General features: G+C 39.5%; 1 protein-coding gene across 6 annotated transcripts in view; it reads left to right on the top strand.

The window, feature by feature from the left end:
- The window catches only part of arvcfb (ARVCF delta catenin family member b), a 128175-nt gene that overhangs the window by 56580 nt on the left and 54065 nt on the right, over nt 1-17530 (top strand). For all 6 annotated transcript variants that reach the window (XM_042487462.1, XM_042487461.1, XM_042487459.1 and 3 more), the window contains one exon: nt 10185-10368. In XM_042487462.1, the coding sequence (XP_042343396.1) occupies nt 10185-10368 (184 nt within the window). The remainder of the gene's footprint in view (nt 1-10184; nt 10369-17530) is intronic.

Genomic DNA, 17530 nt, shown 5'->3' with positions numbered 1-17530 from the left:
GTTTTTCTGCTTGTCTAGCAGTGATACTAGGCTACTACTGAAATAATGTAGACAATAACATAGACCAAATGACAAATCTATCACAGCAGATCGGTACTACAGTGATAATTTGGGCTTTCAGAGAAGGTGACAATGGCGGCCTTTGATGTCCACTTCCAGGCAGCACTCTTGTCTATACTTTCTTAACCAGATGCGCTTTCAGGTACCAAAATTTGACACTGATAGATTTATCATGAAGCAGTAATCTGTAGTATCAGTGTATTTCAGCTGATACCCTTTAAAATTCCAAGTTACGTATAAACCGTACATACACTTGTGAGTTCCCCTACAGGATCCATTAGAAAACCTGCTGAATTCATCATCGGCCTGTGTGTGTGTGTTAGAGTGTATGTGTTAGAGTGTGTGTGTGTGTGTGTGTGTGTGTGTGTACATATATGTGTGCATACTGCACAATTCACCTGTCCTTCCTACCTCATTTCATTAACTGCTTCCTGGGGATCGACCTGAGCTCCCTGCCCGATGGTCCCTCCCAAATACAAGCACACACACATAAATCTTCCATTCCTCTTATTTTAGTGGACGTTTGCCATAGCAGACAACAGAGTGAGTCCACTTACCAAGGCCTCCTCCTTCTCTTCCTCCTCCTTTAGCACCGAGAGTGTGATGGATGGCATAAGGGGTGAGGAAGAGAAGGACAGGAGGGAGGAGGAGGAGGAGGAGGAGGAGGAGAACAGTAATGGGCAGAACTAAATTAATAGCCCTGCTAGAAGAGCAACATGCCTGCCAGTGGTGCCTGGAAAATTTAATTAGCCCTTCGCCTTCCCAGTCCTGGTCCCAGTCCCTCCAGCTCTCACACCCAGGTATATGTAGAGAGGTAGAGAGAGGACGGTGTAAAGGAGAGGTAGAGGAATGTAACATCTGGTTAATACTCACCTCAAAACTTGTCTCCTTTGCTCCCCATTGTTTCATTTAGGTTTTGATCTAATCATTGTTTGTTATGTCAAGCTCTTTCAAATCACAACTGTCTGCTAGTGGCAATAAAAGTTTGAAGAGGCATGTAGTAATATTTAACGTGCCCTGCAGCAGGATTAGATTTAAGACAAAAGCATATCACAGGTTTATGTTTAACCCGACTACAGTGAAAGATTGTTGCTACATACATATCGCATCAGATACATATCAGACTCATAAGCCCATCCTATGCATACTCCTCTTCAAGGAAATTGAAGCATAGTGTATTTATACACACTTTCTCACAAGATGTTGCTGAATTAGTTCTGTTTACAGACAGTGTTGGGCAAGTTACTTTCAAAATATAATTTATTACATGTTAATGATTACTTTCATTTTGAAAGAGATATGTTACATCACAGTATTATTGTCTATTTAGAGCAGGTATACTCAACTTCCTTTGTCACTTTTGCAAAATGACAGGAGACCAGGGACCAGTTAATAAATAATAATATTTATCAGTTTGTATAATAAATAAATTGCCTGTTTCAACCTTTCGATGTTTGCCATCCTCACTCATTTTTGCCAAAGAGTAAATCCAGATGTAGCAGCCTCTATTGAGGGGTCCCAGGGATTCTCCCACAGCTCGATGTTGATGCTCTTTTATGCACCCTGGCACGTTATTTACATTTAAAGTACAAAAAAACCCCATTGTGAATAATTTTTTTTCACTGCAAATAACAAAAATTGTCAGTGAGTATCCCAGCACCCTAATGAAGGCCAGATTTGGCCCATGAGCCATACGTTGAGTATCACTGGTGTAGAGTAATGTGTTACTGATTACAATAAAAAATTAAAATAAACACTTAAATTCTGGTGGCAACACGTTACTTGACATGGTAAATGTAATAATATTACTGGAATCCCATTACTAATGTGTTACATTACTCTGTTACTCCTAAAAGTTATATATTATTGTAACACATTACAAAAGTAATGCGACAGTTATTTATTATTCCAGTAATATGTTACTCCCAGCACTGTTTACAGGAATATATTTTAATATACTTGCATTTTACAACTTTTTTCACACATTCATTTGATTACATGCTGCTGGGGGTTTGGCTTTCTTCACGGTCAACTCAACCAGACTGTTTACCCCTTTAGAACTTTTCTCAGCAGATAAACAACATTAATAAACCAGAAAAGGAATAACACTTTTAGATCTTGAAAGCGGTTTGACTTATGGAAGGTCACGATAAAGCGTTTGAATTTTATATTATGGCTCTGCTGAAAATCCTGACTTTATTAGATAAGAACCTTGGAAATAAAGTGACAATATAAGTGAGATCGTAATTCAGTATTTTAACGTGTGACTCCTTTTCCCAATGGACAGTAATGTCCTGGATGTATAAAGATGTGATCACTAAAGCTACTATGATGATGGACAAAAAAACACACCCACACGTCAGAGCTAAATAGTTTTTTCATCCTACTGGAGAGCACAGTCAGATTAAAGGCAGGCAGTCTGAGCAGCATTATTATGTAAAGTAGAAGTGCATTTGTTTGGGTTGACGATGAGCTGTTAATGGGAAGTATATTAAAGTTGTAAACGAATATGATTCCACAGAGACAGTTCAGTATGGACTTCACTCTTGATCTTTTCATTGTCAAATGACTTAATTACATTGTAGTTTGCACTGATTGTTACTGGAACAGATTAATCACATTGCAGTAACAGGTTACAGTTATCTATGACTCTGCTGTTATGTACCCATATATATATATGTCATAATCATATACAGGTTATGAGGTTATTAAGTTTAAATGGAACACACAGTGACCTAGCCTTGTTCAACTCCCTGTTCACTGAATTCTGACTGAAATATTATCCAGACTTCTGATCGTCCTCCACATCACAAACAGTTTGTCATGTCTGGAGTCACCAGATATTACCATAATCAGACTTTTAATTCCTCACATTCCTTTATTTTTAATTAATGTTTTTCAGCATAATCTTCTTACATTGCTGCCATAGCATAAAATTAGGGCTGGGTACCATAAACATGTGAACCAATACAGGTACCATTACCTGCAACTGTCATGGTTCAAATGTAAGCAGTACCCAGTGATAACTTTTTTTGGTACTTAACTTTTTGTTATAACAAAAAATATCATTTTTGAAAAAGCTGCAGGGGTGATGTATGACTAAAACACAATATGCCTTCTCTGCTTTTTTCTAACTCCGCATAGAGCTAATAAGCTGTTTGCTTGTGTGTGTGCATGTCTGCTTGTCTAGCAGTGATACTAGACTCTTACTAAAATAAAATAAAAAAATAACATAAAACAGACACCAAAATTATTGCTGGCAGATCAGCACTGTGGCAGTAGTTTTGGCTCGCCAGGTCTTCCCAGCTTCAGGCTGCTGCTGCCTCCAGTCTGAAGTTGAACCCGGCTCCACGGCGATTTGTGACACTTCCACCTCTTGTCCAAACCAGGCACTCTTACCCAGATGCGCTCTCAGGTGCTAACTTTTGGTACTGATGGATGTAACGTAAATCTGGACTTGGTAGTACCAATATATTTTGGTCTTGTATCAGAATTAGTAAACCTTAGTAGCTGTGCATCAAGAAATAAAACCTGTGTCACAGCTATTCTTCGTAGATGTAAAATGATATTTTATATAGTGTGGTACAGAATTTAGTTTTATATCTGTAGACAGAGGAGTGTCCTTGGGGATCTGTTGTGTCAGAGAGGTTTGGACAGGATTCAGGCATCCTTTTTTTAACTCCAGCCTAAAAAAATGACGGCAGCAGTTAAGAGGTGTGGTTGATCTACAGAATGTTACAGAAATAGTCACAAAATTAAAGTAACTCAGTTCCAAGCAACTGTGTATCATGATCACTGTTCATTATTCATTTAAACTGTTGGCTGCTGTTTATTTTTTGTGACAGTTGATGTGCAGTTTTATTGTTTTGAGGCACCACAATTTTGACAGCTGACATTCCAATCTGTAAGTAGAGTAAACTAAACCAAAAGCAGATGACGATGTCATTTGACAAATCTAAACACAGTGCACATAGTATCATAGATGTGCCAGGTGTACTATAGGGAAATTTGACATCACGATTGCATGGTGACTGCCTCAGTCCCACGAGACAGCAGGACATCCCCAACACGCCCACCCCTGACAGGCTGACAGAGGACAGCAAATAGACTAAACCTGATATAGAATCAGTGGCCTGAAACAGTGGCAGGACGCGGGATGGAGATCGTCACTTCCATAGCACTCTGTCATCTTAAATAACATTGTGTCTGTGGGCTGTATGCCTGTCGTACTTGATGGATCACAGCCACCGCAAAGACATGCCTTTTCCTCCCCTCTGGCATATGTGATCAGTGTAGAGCTGACTGATTCCTCGGGCCTGAGCAGTGTTTCAGCGGGAATACTGGAGGTGATGGAGAACAGCCCAGAGGGGCGGAGAAAGTTTGCATCATTGGATTGTACTTTTTTGAATCAACGCTCAGGTTCTGTTACTACTTTGAGGTACAAAAGTGCATAATGATCTTTTTGCATATTCCTTTTTTTTCTTATGCACAAGACAAGTCTAAGATAGATGCTGGTATATTTTAAATTCAGTATACTGAAATAAATTTTCAGCCATGTTGGATATGGGCTGTTGGACGTGTTTATGATGATGTAAACAACACTCAACACGCACAGTGTAAATTACAGGCATCATGCACCATTAATCTCATGGCAGGACACACACAAAAGGCCTTTACATCAGGCTTGTGTGTTAAACTTTATATCATACAAACGAATAATGTTTTTTTTCTTTCTGTAGATTATTAATTCACTGCTTATTTCTTCCTTCACAGAAAGAAAATTTGTGGCACACTGCAGAGCTCATAAATTAGTTCCTAGCTACTAAATATTTCTTAAACAGTGTATGACAAAAACCCTTAAGTCACAAGTCACTTTTCTTCCTCAGGCTCACGTTGCCCCTTGTGTGTTGGCTGCATGTTGAATGTTACTTGTCACAAGTAAAGCTGACTCTAATGACACAACAATGGAGGTAATCAAGCCGTCAGCCTGGCAGGCAGGCACGAATGTTAGCGAGCTGTCATCATACCAGAGTACACACACACACCGCACATTTGTTGCTGATATGATTCATGCCTGGATGCTGGTACTTCCTCCCATGTACTCTCATGCATGTGGTTGAGAGAAATGACAAAATCCACCCCGTAAAAAAGGAGAGTGGAGAAAATATGCTTCAGGGAAGGAGCGGGTGTTTTACTAAAAACAATACCACAGAGCAGATAATACGGATATAAAAGACCAAACAGCAGAGTAAGATTGCAAAAATAAAACTTTTTCCATCTGTTTTTCATATGGCTTCCATGGTGTTTTGGACCCAGACATCACATCTTGTTAACTTTTTCTTCATTGGATTTTTACTGTCTGGGGTCGGGACTCCCTAAAAATTTCATATTTCACCCGGGGGTGGTGCTTTACGTCATACAGAATGTTGCATGCCTGATGCGTGTTCTCATTGGCTCTCATTGGTTGTTCCATCACTTTTTTGATAAGTGATTAACCCCGTAATCTAAAAAAATTGATTTCAGATTAAACCGACAGGAGACCTTACGTCTAACTGTAACCTCAAACAGAGATGATTTTGTTTTGTTTTTTTGTATGTAACTATGGGGGGAAAATTATACTTAGGGCATACAGTTAAAGGTATAATACGACAAGAAGGACTTTTCCTTTTGTGGTTAGTACCGGAGGACAGCAAATGACTTTAGCAAAGAGCAGCTGGGTTTTGTGTATCGATAAAAAAATGACAACACAGCTGCTGGCACGCCTGCAACTGCAGCTAGACTTCCCTGCAGACTTTAAAAAAAGTTTTTATCTGACCTCTGATAAATTCTCCATTTGCCCATCATATTGTTGTACTGGAATATATGCACAACTAAATATAGCACTTTAATATATTGACATTTAGATGGACTACATAATGTCCAACAACACACATCTACTCAGATGAGGCTCATTAGAATCTGTATTTTGCATGCAGTATCTGCATCAGCAGATACACAAATGGGCCCAAAAGGCAGACTGTCAGTTTCCATATCCAGCACATAGGTTTGAGATCAAATATGCAAATATCCATGAATAGTAAATACACAAGAATTGTATATTCTGTATGCCTTCATACTTGAAATGCATCAAAGAAACCAATTTCATATTGTGTGTATGTGTGTATGTGTGCAATATTCAGTCTGGTTAGTCTAATTTTTCAAGCTTTATAAATAAAATAGCTCTATTTTTTGCCATTCACTCCACCTTCTCATTTTCATCAAACCAAAAATAATTCAGGATTTTTATTTTGCTGTCTTACAAAGCTGCAAACAGGTTATCAGTTAGGGTGGAAAACTCATGACTGTGCAGCCAGAGCATGGAGCACACTGAGGCATGCACTGCTATGCCCTGTAAAACCATGCCCATTCAGGTGAAATACTAAGCTTTTAGGGGGTCCTGTATTGGATCACTCATTTATTCATCAACTCTCAAAAGTGTAGCATGGGCTCTCTCACTTTTGTGCAAATGGATATGTAAAAATGTGTGCGTTTAATGAAGTTTAATTATGTCTTTGACTGCCATGAGAAATATCTTATTAATGAGTCAGGAACACATGAATCATTGTCAGTATGCAATGTGAAGTTGTCTGTGAGTTGCACCTTCAGTATGTCTCAGCTATAAAGAGAAAACTGTATGAAAGGATTTTATATAATAACGGTTACAGGGTGTACTTTATTATTTTCAAACAAAAGTGTGTAAAATGTGCAATCAGTGGAAGCAGAAAATCAAGAGCCACTCAAAGGGAGAGCCATCTATAGCCTGAACTATAATATAATGCACTGACTCAACACCTACACACAAAAACAGACACACTGCGGTGTGTAGGTCTAGGTAGATAACAATATGCAATAAAGTCAGAAAACAAACATCTTAAAAAAAAGAAATGGTATAATTTCTTCAATCAAAGCTTCTATTAAATAAAATCTCACCGTGTTTTCGTCCAGGTTTAACATACCATGAAAGTGCTAGGGAAAAAAATCAATCTTGAATTTGTAGTGGTATGAAATTTACAGTAAATGCATGAAGCACAAAATTAAACCAGCCTTCATTCAACAGTGTAATTACCTGAATATTGGTTGTTAAAGGCTGAGGGGACATTTTGCCCCGAAATGTGTCTCTCAGGCAATGTTTACTCTCAGGACATGTTCTGCTCTCAACAAGCTCTGTGAGTCAAGTGGATAGTTTGAGAGTGCAATATTATTCATGGTCATACAAGGTCTATAGGGAGTATTTATTTAAGTTATAGCAGAGCGTCCACACTGTCCAAAATATTCTCACTGAACACATCCAGTCCCATTAACATGATCTGTTAAGCACTGAGGATTATATTAAGTTGATTTGAGGCTTTAGTGTGTGTTCAATATCTGGCATCACACCGACGATTTGTGTGTGAAAGTGGCCCGGAGCAGAGCCACACCTCAGCTTACACATCTAACAGCTTTCCAGTAAGATACTGGTAGCCTGGTAGTCTCTGACGCACAGGAAGCCAGTCTAGTCACCAGCAGTAACCACAGTGAGAATTGAGGTGGGTTTTTTTGCCTGGTTATATAATATGGTTACTATAGAGATGTGACGGTGAGGGACTAAAGTGGCAAAGGTCATGAGCTGCATTCAAACGTATAATATCACAGGAACACAGTATGGGGATTAGTGTAATTAGTTTTGGGTTTTGTTTTTTTTTTTCCTTTTGTAGTGTCTTGGCGAAGGAAACCAGTTTTCTCCATGCACAACCACACCAGAAGGCTTGGATTTATTTTTAGCCCTGGTCTGTCTGCCGAGACTTTTTTTTTTCCTTCCTGTGTGCAGAGAGCATGACTTAACGTAGGAAATATTGACCATCTGGAAAATGTACAGAAACCATTTTAAAGAACAGGGAGAGGGAGTATGACAGTTTCACTGCTCCGCTAATGGTCTGTTATTGTGGGACAAGAGGGAATCACAGACTGTGGGAGTCTTTGCATGTGTGTGCACAAGTGTATCCGTGCATTTATAAATGCAAAGTGCATGTGTCTTTGAGCTCTTCCGTGTGAATGTGTGTTTGTTTAATCTCAGTGCTCTAGTTCTTTATACTGAGGCGCCTCCCCAGTGGGGAGTTGAAGGGGCTGTGAGGGGAGTGAGCTAAGACAAAGTTACTGTGTGAGGTGTAAGACAAACACAACAGGAAGCTGTTTATTGTTGCTTGCCTTGCTGATTTGCCCTGTTAACCAACACAGCCAGCAGTCATTGGCAGCAGCAGAGGCTGTGACACACAGCTCATGCAGCAAATTAAGGTAATATAAATCAGAACTCAAATCTGAACACACAGACTTGATACACATTTTTTTTAGATTCAGTAGGACTTGAACTGAATAAAGGACGAAACATCAGCAAATCATAGAAAAAGACACTCTTGTCTCATGTCTCCAGAACCTGCCTGATAAACATAATGCAGAGTTTCCCTCACATTCATTTATTTGTGATGGCCTGCCATGATTATAACTTCTGCAGACACATAATGATTTTCTATTTTTGGAGCTGGACCACTCATTAGGAGCACTATTGTAACATATATACCGTTCACTTATCATCCTTTCCTAGAGAGCAGAGCAAACTCTGGGCACAGATGGAGCAGCAGAACGCAGTGGAAGTGAAACTTAACTGTTCTTCTGGAGCAGCTGCTCCTCTCAACCATTGATCTGAACAGCTCCAACCCGATTGGCAGATTAATTATTCTCCCTGCAACTCGAACTCCTAAAAACTGCTGCTGAAGAAAAAAAAGACAAAAAAAAAACTCATGACAAGTTTTGCCTGCTCTGTAATCACAGACTCGAATTCAGTGAGGGGCCACAGTAATTCTTGACAGTAACACATTGTAATTCTGTAAGAAACACTGTTATGTGTTTAAGTTTGCTTCAGTATCAAAGTTCCATAGATAGTTTTCTGTACATCTACAGGTACGACGCAAAATGGAGCTGTTAATAACTATTGCAGCATTCTTTTAACTTTGGAAACTTTCAGACTTTGTAAACCCTTACTTTGGCGTAACATGATGATGATGAGAAACGAAGGCAGAGAGAGACGTGGGGGATGGGTTAATAAAAACAGAAACTCAACCCCTTTCAAACATGAACTTTTTGTTCTCCTCAAACCAGAGCCTGACTCGCTCCAGAGCTTCCATGCGTCTGAGTGAAAGCCCATCTGATGCTGATGCTTTAACGCAGCATATATTTTTGTGGGGTTTGCTGCCTGGCTATGCTGCCAAAAATGTCCTCTTCTCTCTGCTTTTTCTGGCTTCTTCTCTGCTGTGAAACCTCAGGATGCACAAACGCAGCTCAATTTCGCTTACCTCTTTTGCAGAAGTATAAAATAGGCTGCCTGTTACAGAGGTGCTCAGATAAATAGAAAATGCTCTTTCTGCTGCTTGGATTGTTTGAGAGAAAATAGAGGAAATGGATACACACCATCTCTGTGCTGTTTGCTGAACTAGTTAATTTTCATTTAATAACACAGCATATGAGTGCATTAAGGTCCAAGTAATATATTTTGCCATTAGTGATGCTGCATTAGTTGAGAAATACCATAAAGCATCATAATGATACCATGTCCTCACTGGACACCTATAGCAATAATATAAGAATATTCTGGAAATATCACAGAGATATATAAGTCTTCTATGACCTCAGTATTGATTACAAAATAGTGACAGTCAGCTAAGCCCTCAGGGGAGAGTAATAAAACTATTATGGTGTTTTTATACAGTGCAATATGGCTGGTTGATATCATATTATTTATTTGAAATGTGTTGTGCTGTTAATCTAAATGTGGTTTTGATTGCAGTCTTAAAGTCTGCTCTACAGTGTGTTTGGCTGCTGTACAGCTGTCATTATATTGCATCACTTTCACTTTCCGTCCATACTTTCTCTCTATATCTCTCCCCCTATCCATTCCTTCATCTTTATCCCTCCTCTTATTATTCCTCTTATATCCTCCCCATTTCGCTTCATAATCCTCTTTCCAAATCACCTATTTTTACCCTTCTTATCACTCTTCTCTTAATATGACTTTTAATTTCTCTGTTATGTCTTCCCTCCTCTGCTCCCTACAGGAACCTTGTGGAATCTGTCGTCCTATGAACCGCTGAAGATGGTGATCATCAACCACGGTCTGCAGACCCTGACCAACGAGGTCATTATTCCCCACTCGGGGTGGGAGCACGAGCCAAACGAGGACTCAAAGCCCCGTGATGCAGAGTGGACCACCGTCTTCAAGAACACGTCCGGCTGCCTCAGGTAGGGTTAGACCCAAAAGATTTACACATGAATCAAACAGATGTGGATTCTTTAAAGGTAGTGTCTGCATTTAGCCATGGATAGAGAGAAATACTTTCCTGGGTCCGCACCTTTAAATCCGTAAAGTTGTCTGGTTTTCTAGCAGTGTGACATCAAACAGTGGTTGAAAAACAATCTATTCAATCAGCTCAATGGGCAGGACTAACAAAGGTGTCGAGCTGTTGTCAAGTTGTGCGCAGGAACCACTGAAGGGTAATAAAAAGAATGACGGCCGCTAAAGACAAGAGAAGATAGACGCTGCTAATCGAGGCTGTTTCTAAATCAACAATACTGTCTGATTTTTTCTTTACTGCGCTCCACTCTTGAAAAGAACCAGTGTGTTGGCATGTCTAGGAATTAGTGTGGACTTAAAATGATTTAAGATTCAGGCAGATATGTTAGTCTCTGGTAATCGGTTAGGGGAAATCGAATTCTGCTCCCCCACAGAAAATGGTTAGTGAAGTCAGACTGAAGATGGAAACGGGGTGTATTGAGTTGCGTTCCTGTCTGATATCAGACAAGAGAAACACATCATTTTACAAGAGTTTTTAAAATTCTTACTACTAAGTAGGTTTCTGTTTAGTAAAAAAGGTTTTCCATTGGCTGGTCCACAGAATTAAATTGCAGCAAAAAAAAATAAATAAAATTGTCATCACAGGTGTACAGAGGTATTGAGGTTTAGAGATATGGCTTATTAGCATTTGAAAACAATATATTTAAACTTATTTAAAGTCATTCAAGTTTTTTTCCCCTAAATGTTTAATCACATTAAAAATGCCGCAGTCAAGTCAAACTCGGTTGCTTGGAGATTTTCTGAAACATTGAATTATCCCTCCCACAGAATCTATCTTGAGGATCTGTTAATCATTTCATTCATTTTTCAAGCAAAAATCAAAAAGATTTGTTGTTTTTCAGCTTCTCAAATGATGCTTTTGTTTATCATATATACAATTCAAACTGTATAAGTTTGGGATTTTGGACTCATGATTGGATACCACAGACAATTTGAAGATTTCCCCTTGGGTTGTGGGAAATTGAAAGGAGAATTTGTCATTTTTATCTGACATTTTACAGCCAAATTGGTTAATCTTTTGATTAAATAAGAAAATCTGTAGATTAAGCGATCCTCTGAGTATAAAAGCTTAAAGTGGGAATGGCACAAAGAAAAAGCAAATAGTTCTGCAATTTAAACAATTAGTTCAACACAAATTTATTGGAAATGAAAGCTGTCTAAATGCTGTATTTTTGAGCAGATTGAAAGCTTTTGGACCAAAACGGTTTGAAGTCAGTAAGGACACAGGTTGACATTAGGCAAAAGTGTGGATTGCAGATTTATTCAAGTTAAAGTCGACTCGGGTTTATCATATGTGGACACATTTTAGAGACCATCCTGGGTTTTATAGAGGGGACCCTTAACTCTCCACAGCCTTGAAAGTTGTTTTTTTCTACTCTAACAGTTGTAGTTAGGGACAGGTGTGATGTATATGAGACTACATATGTGCTGTTGTTGGCCCTGAGCCGGGGTCAGGTTTAACTTCTTTAGGTACGAAAAGAATTTATGACATGGCAGATGCTGTGTCCTTTCTTACCCGGCTGTATCTGTATGTATGTGAAGTATGCTGTCTGTCTGTCTGCAGTCTGATTGCTGGATGACTGTAAGAAAACACAAAAGTGTTTATGGCATACCCTCACCACATACAGGCACAAGAAAATACCCTGTAAATGTTTTTCTTTTCATCTCTTGTCATTTTAACATGAGCTGGGTAACTTCGTAACCACTCCGCCCTGAGGCTAAACAAGCTACAATTAAATAATCACACAAATGAAGTTAGTCTCAAGCTCTTTAAGGCTGAGAGAGGATAAATGGAGTCCACAGTGCGAATTATTGCCTCATGACAAGTCAGTTTGTTGTTTATTATTTTTGGATTGCACTGCTTCTTTTTGATAGTAAGAAAAACAACATGCAAAACATTGATATTAATTGGGATGAAAAACATTAACTTTACTGAATAAGTATATTATTTACCCTTATATACAAGATACAGTCATTTCTGTCACTGAACTGCATTCGGACTGCTCTGCTTTGACTGTTTTCAGAGACTGCAACCAAAACCTTGAGTTGCTCTGAGGTCAGTCATCCAAAGTGGTGTTAACTTCTCCATTTTCAGTGACATACCTCACTGTTAGAGTAGCGTGACTCACGCGGCCATTCTGCTGACCCTGTCTGGTCCATTTGTTTGAAGAAGTGAAGGTCTGCTTTAGTCCTGGGGGGCTCTAGTCTGAGGTAATGGCTTGAATGTGCCCTTTGCCTAAACCCCTTACATTCACATGGAAGAAGACAACAAACAATTGCTACAGCCTTAATGGTCTTTGCAGTCACATTGCTGCCGGCTGATAAAACAAAGCTACAGGATGATTGTCTGGCTTGAACCTGTTTATCAGCAGGAAACTGCTGCCTCACTAGAAGGTATTGCATCCATGTTACCTGTGACCTGCAGTCAAACAAAAACCCTTTTTACACAAAGATTCTGCAGGTATCATGCCACCCCAATGTGTGATTTAGGTTGCATTTGTAAATCTAATCTGACGCTCTACATTAAATTGAAAGAGCTGTTGTCCGAGAAACGGAGCGTTCTATTTCCACATGAATTGACGAACAGTGTAGTTAATCACACATTCACTCTGTCCCGCGCTCTGATGCTCTGTCTCCCCAAACAGAGTGCCCAGGGTGCGCTCTGGCACTCTGAGAGCGCAGTGCTCTGGATATTCCAATTTCCATTCCAACAGCACTCAGAGTGAGGGTTTCCGAAAGCAGCCTTAGATAGCATGCTGGATTTCCAGAAGCAAAAGAGGCATGACGGGCGTTATGTTTAACACAGTATAATATGCATCTAAGTGTGGACAAACAACATACCAAAACAACTCAAAAACATCTTCTTTCTCCTTTTTAGTTTGTGGCAGTCATGGATTTTGGTTTTTTTCCCCAGGGTTTGCCCCAAACATCTAATTCACAGCCTACAAATTACGCAGAGGCTGTCACATCACTATATGATATTAAATCAATCAGTTTATCAAAACAGCCCCCCAAACTACTGCCTTACATTTAAAGCTCAATACTGCACCAAAAAAAGAGGGTTTTGACCAAACATCCACAAAGCCAGACACTCTCCTGCTTCTACCTGTGTCGCTTTTACCTTTTGTGAAAAACTCTAGACTTTAAAACTACCTTGGCTTAAAAGTTATTGTGCTCTTTGTTAACATGCATTCCACAGTATACTGTGCAATTCAGAATCAGTGCATTGTATGTCACTGTATGAACACACTGAGTGGTCAGACCTATAGAGGACTGTCAGACAGCACAGAGAGAGCTAGATCTCTGCTTTGACATTGTGTCCAGTCCTCTATTCATCTTCATTGGACTACATCACTTGTCTTCATTCTCACAGCATGATCTCCCTGCGGGTGCTCACAGTTGCCGGTGAGTGCTTGAGCTCCAGAGCGCACACAGAATCACTGCCTGTGTTAGGAAGGCTTTTTTCAGACTCTCTGTGGTCACTTACTTTGTGTTTTGAAACAGCCAAAGAACGTATTGTCACCAACATATCACTACGTTTCTGTCATTACATGACTGCACTATAATAAAAGAGTGTGTATTGATATGATTAATACAGCAAACGCTACCTACCTACTAGGATAACTCAGATTAAATCACTAGTTTATGCTTGTTTTGTTGTCTGACAGCATTAACAAAAATACGTTGTTAAGTGAGAACATCAGAGAGGAGTGTAAACGATGAGTCAATTCATCAATCGGTTAATCAGGAATTTAATCAGCAGCTGTTTTGATATGACAAATAAATGTTTGAGTCATTTTTTTAAGCAAAAATGACAAACGTTGATTTGTTCCAGCATCTAAATTCTGAGGATAAGCTGCTTTTTGTTGTCCGACATGACAATAAATTGAATTTTTTGGGGGGGTTGGATTGTCAGACAAAACAAGATGTCAGTTTGAAGATGTCAGCTCAGGTTTTAGGAAATTGTAATTTTTTATTGTTCTCTGACATATTTTTTTGACCAAATGATTCATTGATCAGTCAAAAAAATAAATGGCAGGTTTATAGATAATGAAAATAATTGTACGTTGCTGTTCTACGTCAGAGTTACATAAAAGCCTCCCTGTTTTCAGAATGATCCACTCCGCACATTTTGTGGAGTGGAGCATCAGCCGAATACCTGATATTCAAATTGAATGCAATTTAAGTGTCAGGCAAAAAAATCAAGTGCCCCTCAGGAACGGTAAAACCTCAGTCAAACATCCTCCCTGCCTCGCTCTATAAATGCTGTCATCAACTGAGGATGACAACTTGAGTGCAGCGATTTTGAATTCCTGTTATTAACTTCCAAGTAGTTTTCCCTCTCCAAGTATCTCCTCTCTTCTACCTTCCCTGTTGAATCTGTCATTTTGGCTTCAACTCAGAATGACAGACTGTAGTAAATTGTGAAAGACGGAGAGTGTGTATGTGGGTTATCACGCCTCACGCCTGGCTGTGCTGTCTCCTCCCGGGCCGGCCAAGCCCGTCTAGACTGTAATCCAGGACAGAGCGTCTCCTGGAGAAGATGCTGCTGCGGCATGCTGGTGGACTTCCAAAACAATATAACGTCCAAAATCCAGCTCAGACAGAAAGTACCAGAATGTATTTTACACATTATTGCTCTGCATTAGATGATTTCTAGCTAGTTTTCTCTGGCTGTAGAAATGTGGAAACTTGTAATTTTAGAACACTTTCTGCTGAGTTGAAGAGCAGCATTAACGAACCAGGAGGGAATAAATGAAAGCACTCTGATAAAGCTGAGGAAAGTCACAGAGAAGTCATGGATTTTTACATCAGGACCACAGTGGGAACCTTGCTCTCTCTGTTTTCTCCCTCTATATCATTGTCTTTCTCATGATTTCTTTCATTATTTGTCGTACTCTGTGTGTAACTACCGTATGTTTTTCACTGCCACTGTCTATATCCAAACCTCATCACCCCTTGATGTATCTCATAGCTGTCACATATCACAGTATCTCCACCCCTTGATGCAGCCACTGCTGACGAGAATATGTCTCCATGGTAACTGTGACCAACGCCACAGTTGCCTAGACGCAGGCTTGTGCACTGGGGAGAAGTGCTGATGCCAGGGCGAATCTGTTTACTCACGCCAACAGAGACGCAGCTTACACCTCAATAAAGCTGGGGATAGTTTTATTATAATAGCCTCCTCTGTCGATAGGAGCCGGCTTATTTACAGTGTTTACGCTGTGGGCTTAGTGAAGAGAAATCTCTGTGTGTGTGTGTGTGTGTGTGTGTGTGTGTGTGTGTGTGTGTGCGTGCGTGCGTGCGTGCGTGCGTGCGTGCGTGCGTGCGTGCGTGCGTGCGTATGTTGTCTTTGGTGGGGCTGGGTGTGGGGTGTACGGCAGTGTTGGGTATCAAGAGCTGGTTCTGAATTACAACTGGTCCCAGTATAACAATGGGAATAAAATTGCTTTTCAATTCTGCAATCAGCTGCTAGGCTTCCGTGTGCATCAGTGCCTGACATGTATAGAGGTTATGTTACAGTGAGTCAGAGGGAGAGTTTACAGTGATTTGAACAAAAGACAAGGATGATTTTAATCAATGCAGAATTGTTGATGATTCTTGGTCATAATGCCCCAAAATCACATCAGGTTAGAACGTCCAACTCAGAAAAAAAAATGTCAAGATAGAATGTTTATGTTGGTCTTTTCTATTATCTTAAAATCTACTTGATGGATTTGACCAAATTTGGGTATTGGCAGTCATAGATCCCGGTTGATGAATCCTGATGGCTTTGGTGATATCCTAAATATTCATTTAGTGTCACCATGAGGTGACACATAAGTTGCCATAACATTTGCTTCAGATATCTATGCTTCACCTTAGGATGAATTGTAAGATTTTTTCATTATTTTCTAATTTTTTGTCATGCCAAATCATTTGGCTCATTCTACATGAGATAACTAGACACCCTTATTTTACAAACATCTTACAAAGCATGTGGGGAAAGATAAGAAAAGATGCACAAATTAAAATCAAAACACCTCTCAATGATCTCTTCACATGAGAAACTACTAATTATCTACACATTATCTTGATGAAGAGCCTTTTTTTTTCTTTTTTCTGGCGCTTTCTTCAGCTAATTTGTATGTTTTGATATGTGAACAGCCATCTCAATATCTGTATCTCACAGTTCACAATATCAATGACAGAAGAAAACAAAACAGAACTCATTTTCTGGATTGTAAAAACTTTTATGAATCTTGTACCTTTTTATCCAGCGCTGTAATCAGGTCACAATATATTTTTTTTCACCGGCAAAACTAATAACATTCCCGTTGGCCTCAGCTGTTGTTGGTGTTTAGTCCTAATTAGCAAATCTTGGCATGTTTACTCTCTAAACTAAGATGGTGATTAACAAGATTAACACGGGGACAGAAAAATGATAACAGAAGAATTGCAGACAAAATGGCGATGCAAGGATGAGATTGAAGCAGATTCTTTAAACTGTCCCAGCAATGACCGCAGATTCTGTGTCAGCTTAAAATGAAGCTGTCATGACGCAGTGTCTGATTTGTTAGGGCAAAATAACAATGATGATGATTACAGTTCCGTACTGAAAAACAGGTGTTTTTCACAGCAGACATTTGATTTGTCACAGTAGGAAAAGGTGAAATAACATTAACAATGGCTCTGTTCTATTCACATGTCCCGGGAACCTGTGACAGGGTGACGGTGAGCCAGCAAGCACAATACCAGGATCCTGAAACAGAAGCAGATTAATGGAATTCATCATTTATTTTTTGTTTATACCTTTGCTTTTGCAATCAGAATGTCTTGTGTGGAATAAGTGAGTTCCTAGCAGCTGAAATCTGCTTATATTAAAGGCGAATTTGGCTTTAAACATATTGAAGCCTTTTTTCACACTCAGATAATACAAGAAGAAACTGAACAAGGATGAAGATAAGAGGCAGAATCCCTACGATGAATCCAAAAACAAATTAGGATCGATAAAACGTAAAGGATACCCAGCCCCAGGGTATACATATGGTCCTGCGGTGTTGCCGT

This window comes from Plectropomus leopardus, chromosome 6 (assembly GCF_008729295.1).
Source record: "Plectropomus leopardus isolate mb chromosome 6, YSFRI_Pleo_2.0, whole genome shotgun sequence".
Classification (NCBI taxonomy): domain Eukaryota; kingdom Metazoa; phylum Chordata; class Actinopteri; order Perciformes; family Serranidae; genus Plectropomus; species Plectropomus leopardus.
The sequence above is the reverse complement of the archived record's forward strand: the minus strand, read 5'-3'. Positions and strand labels throughout refer to the sequence as shown.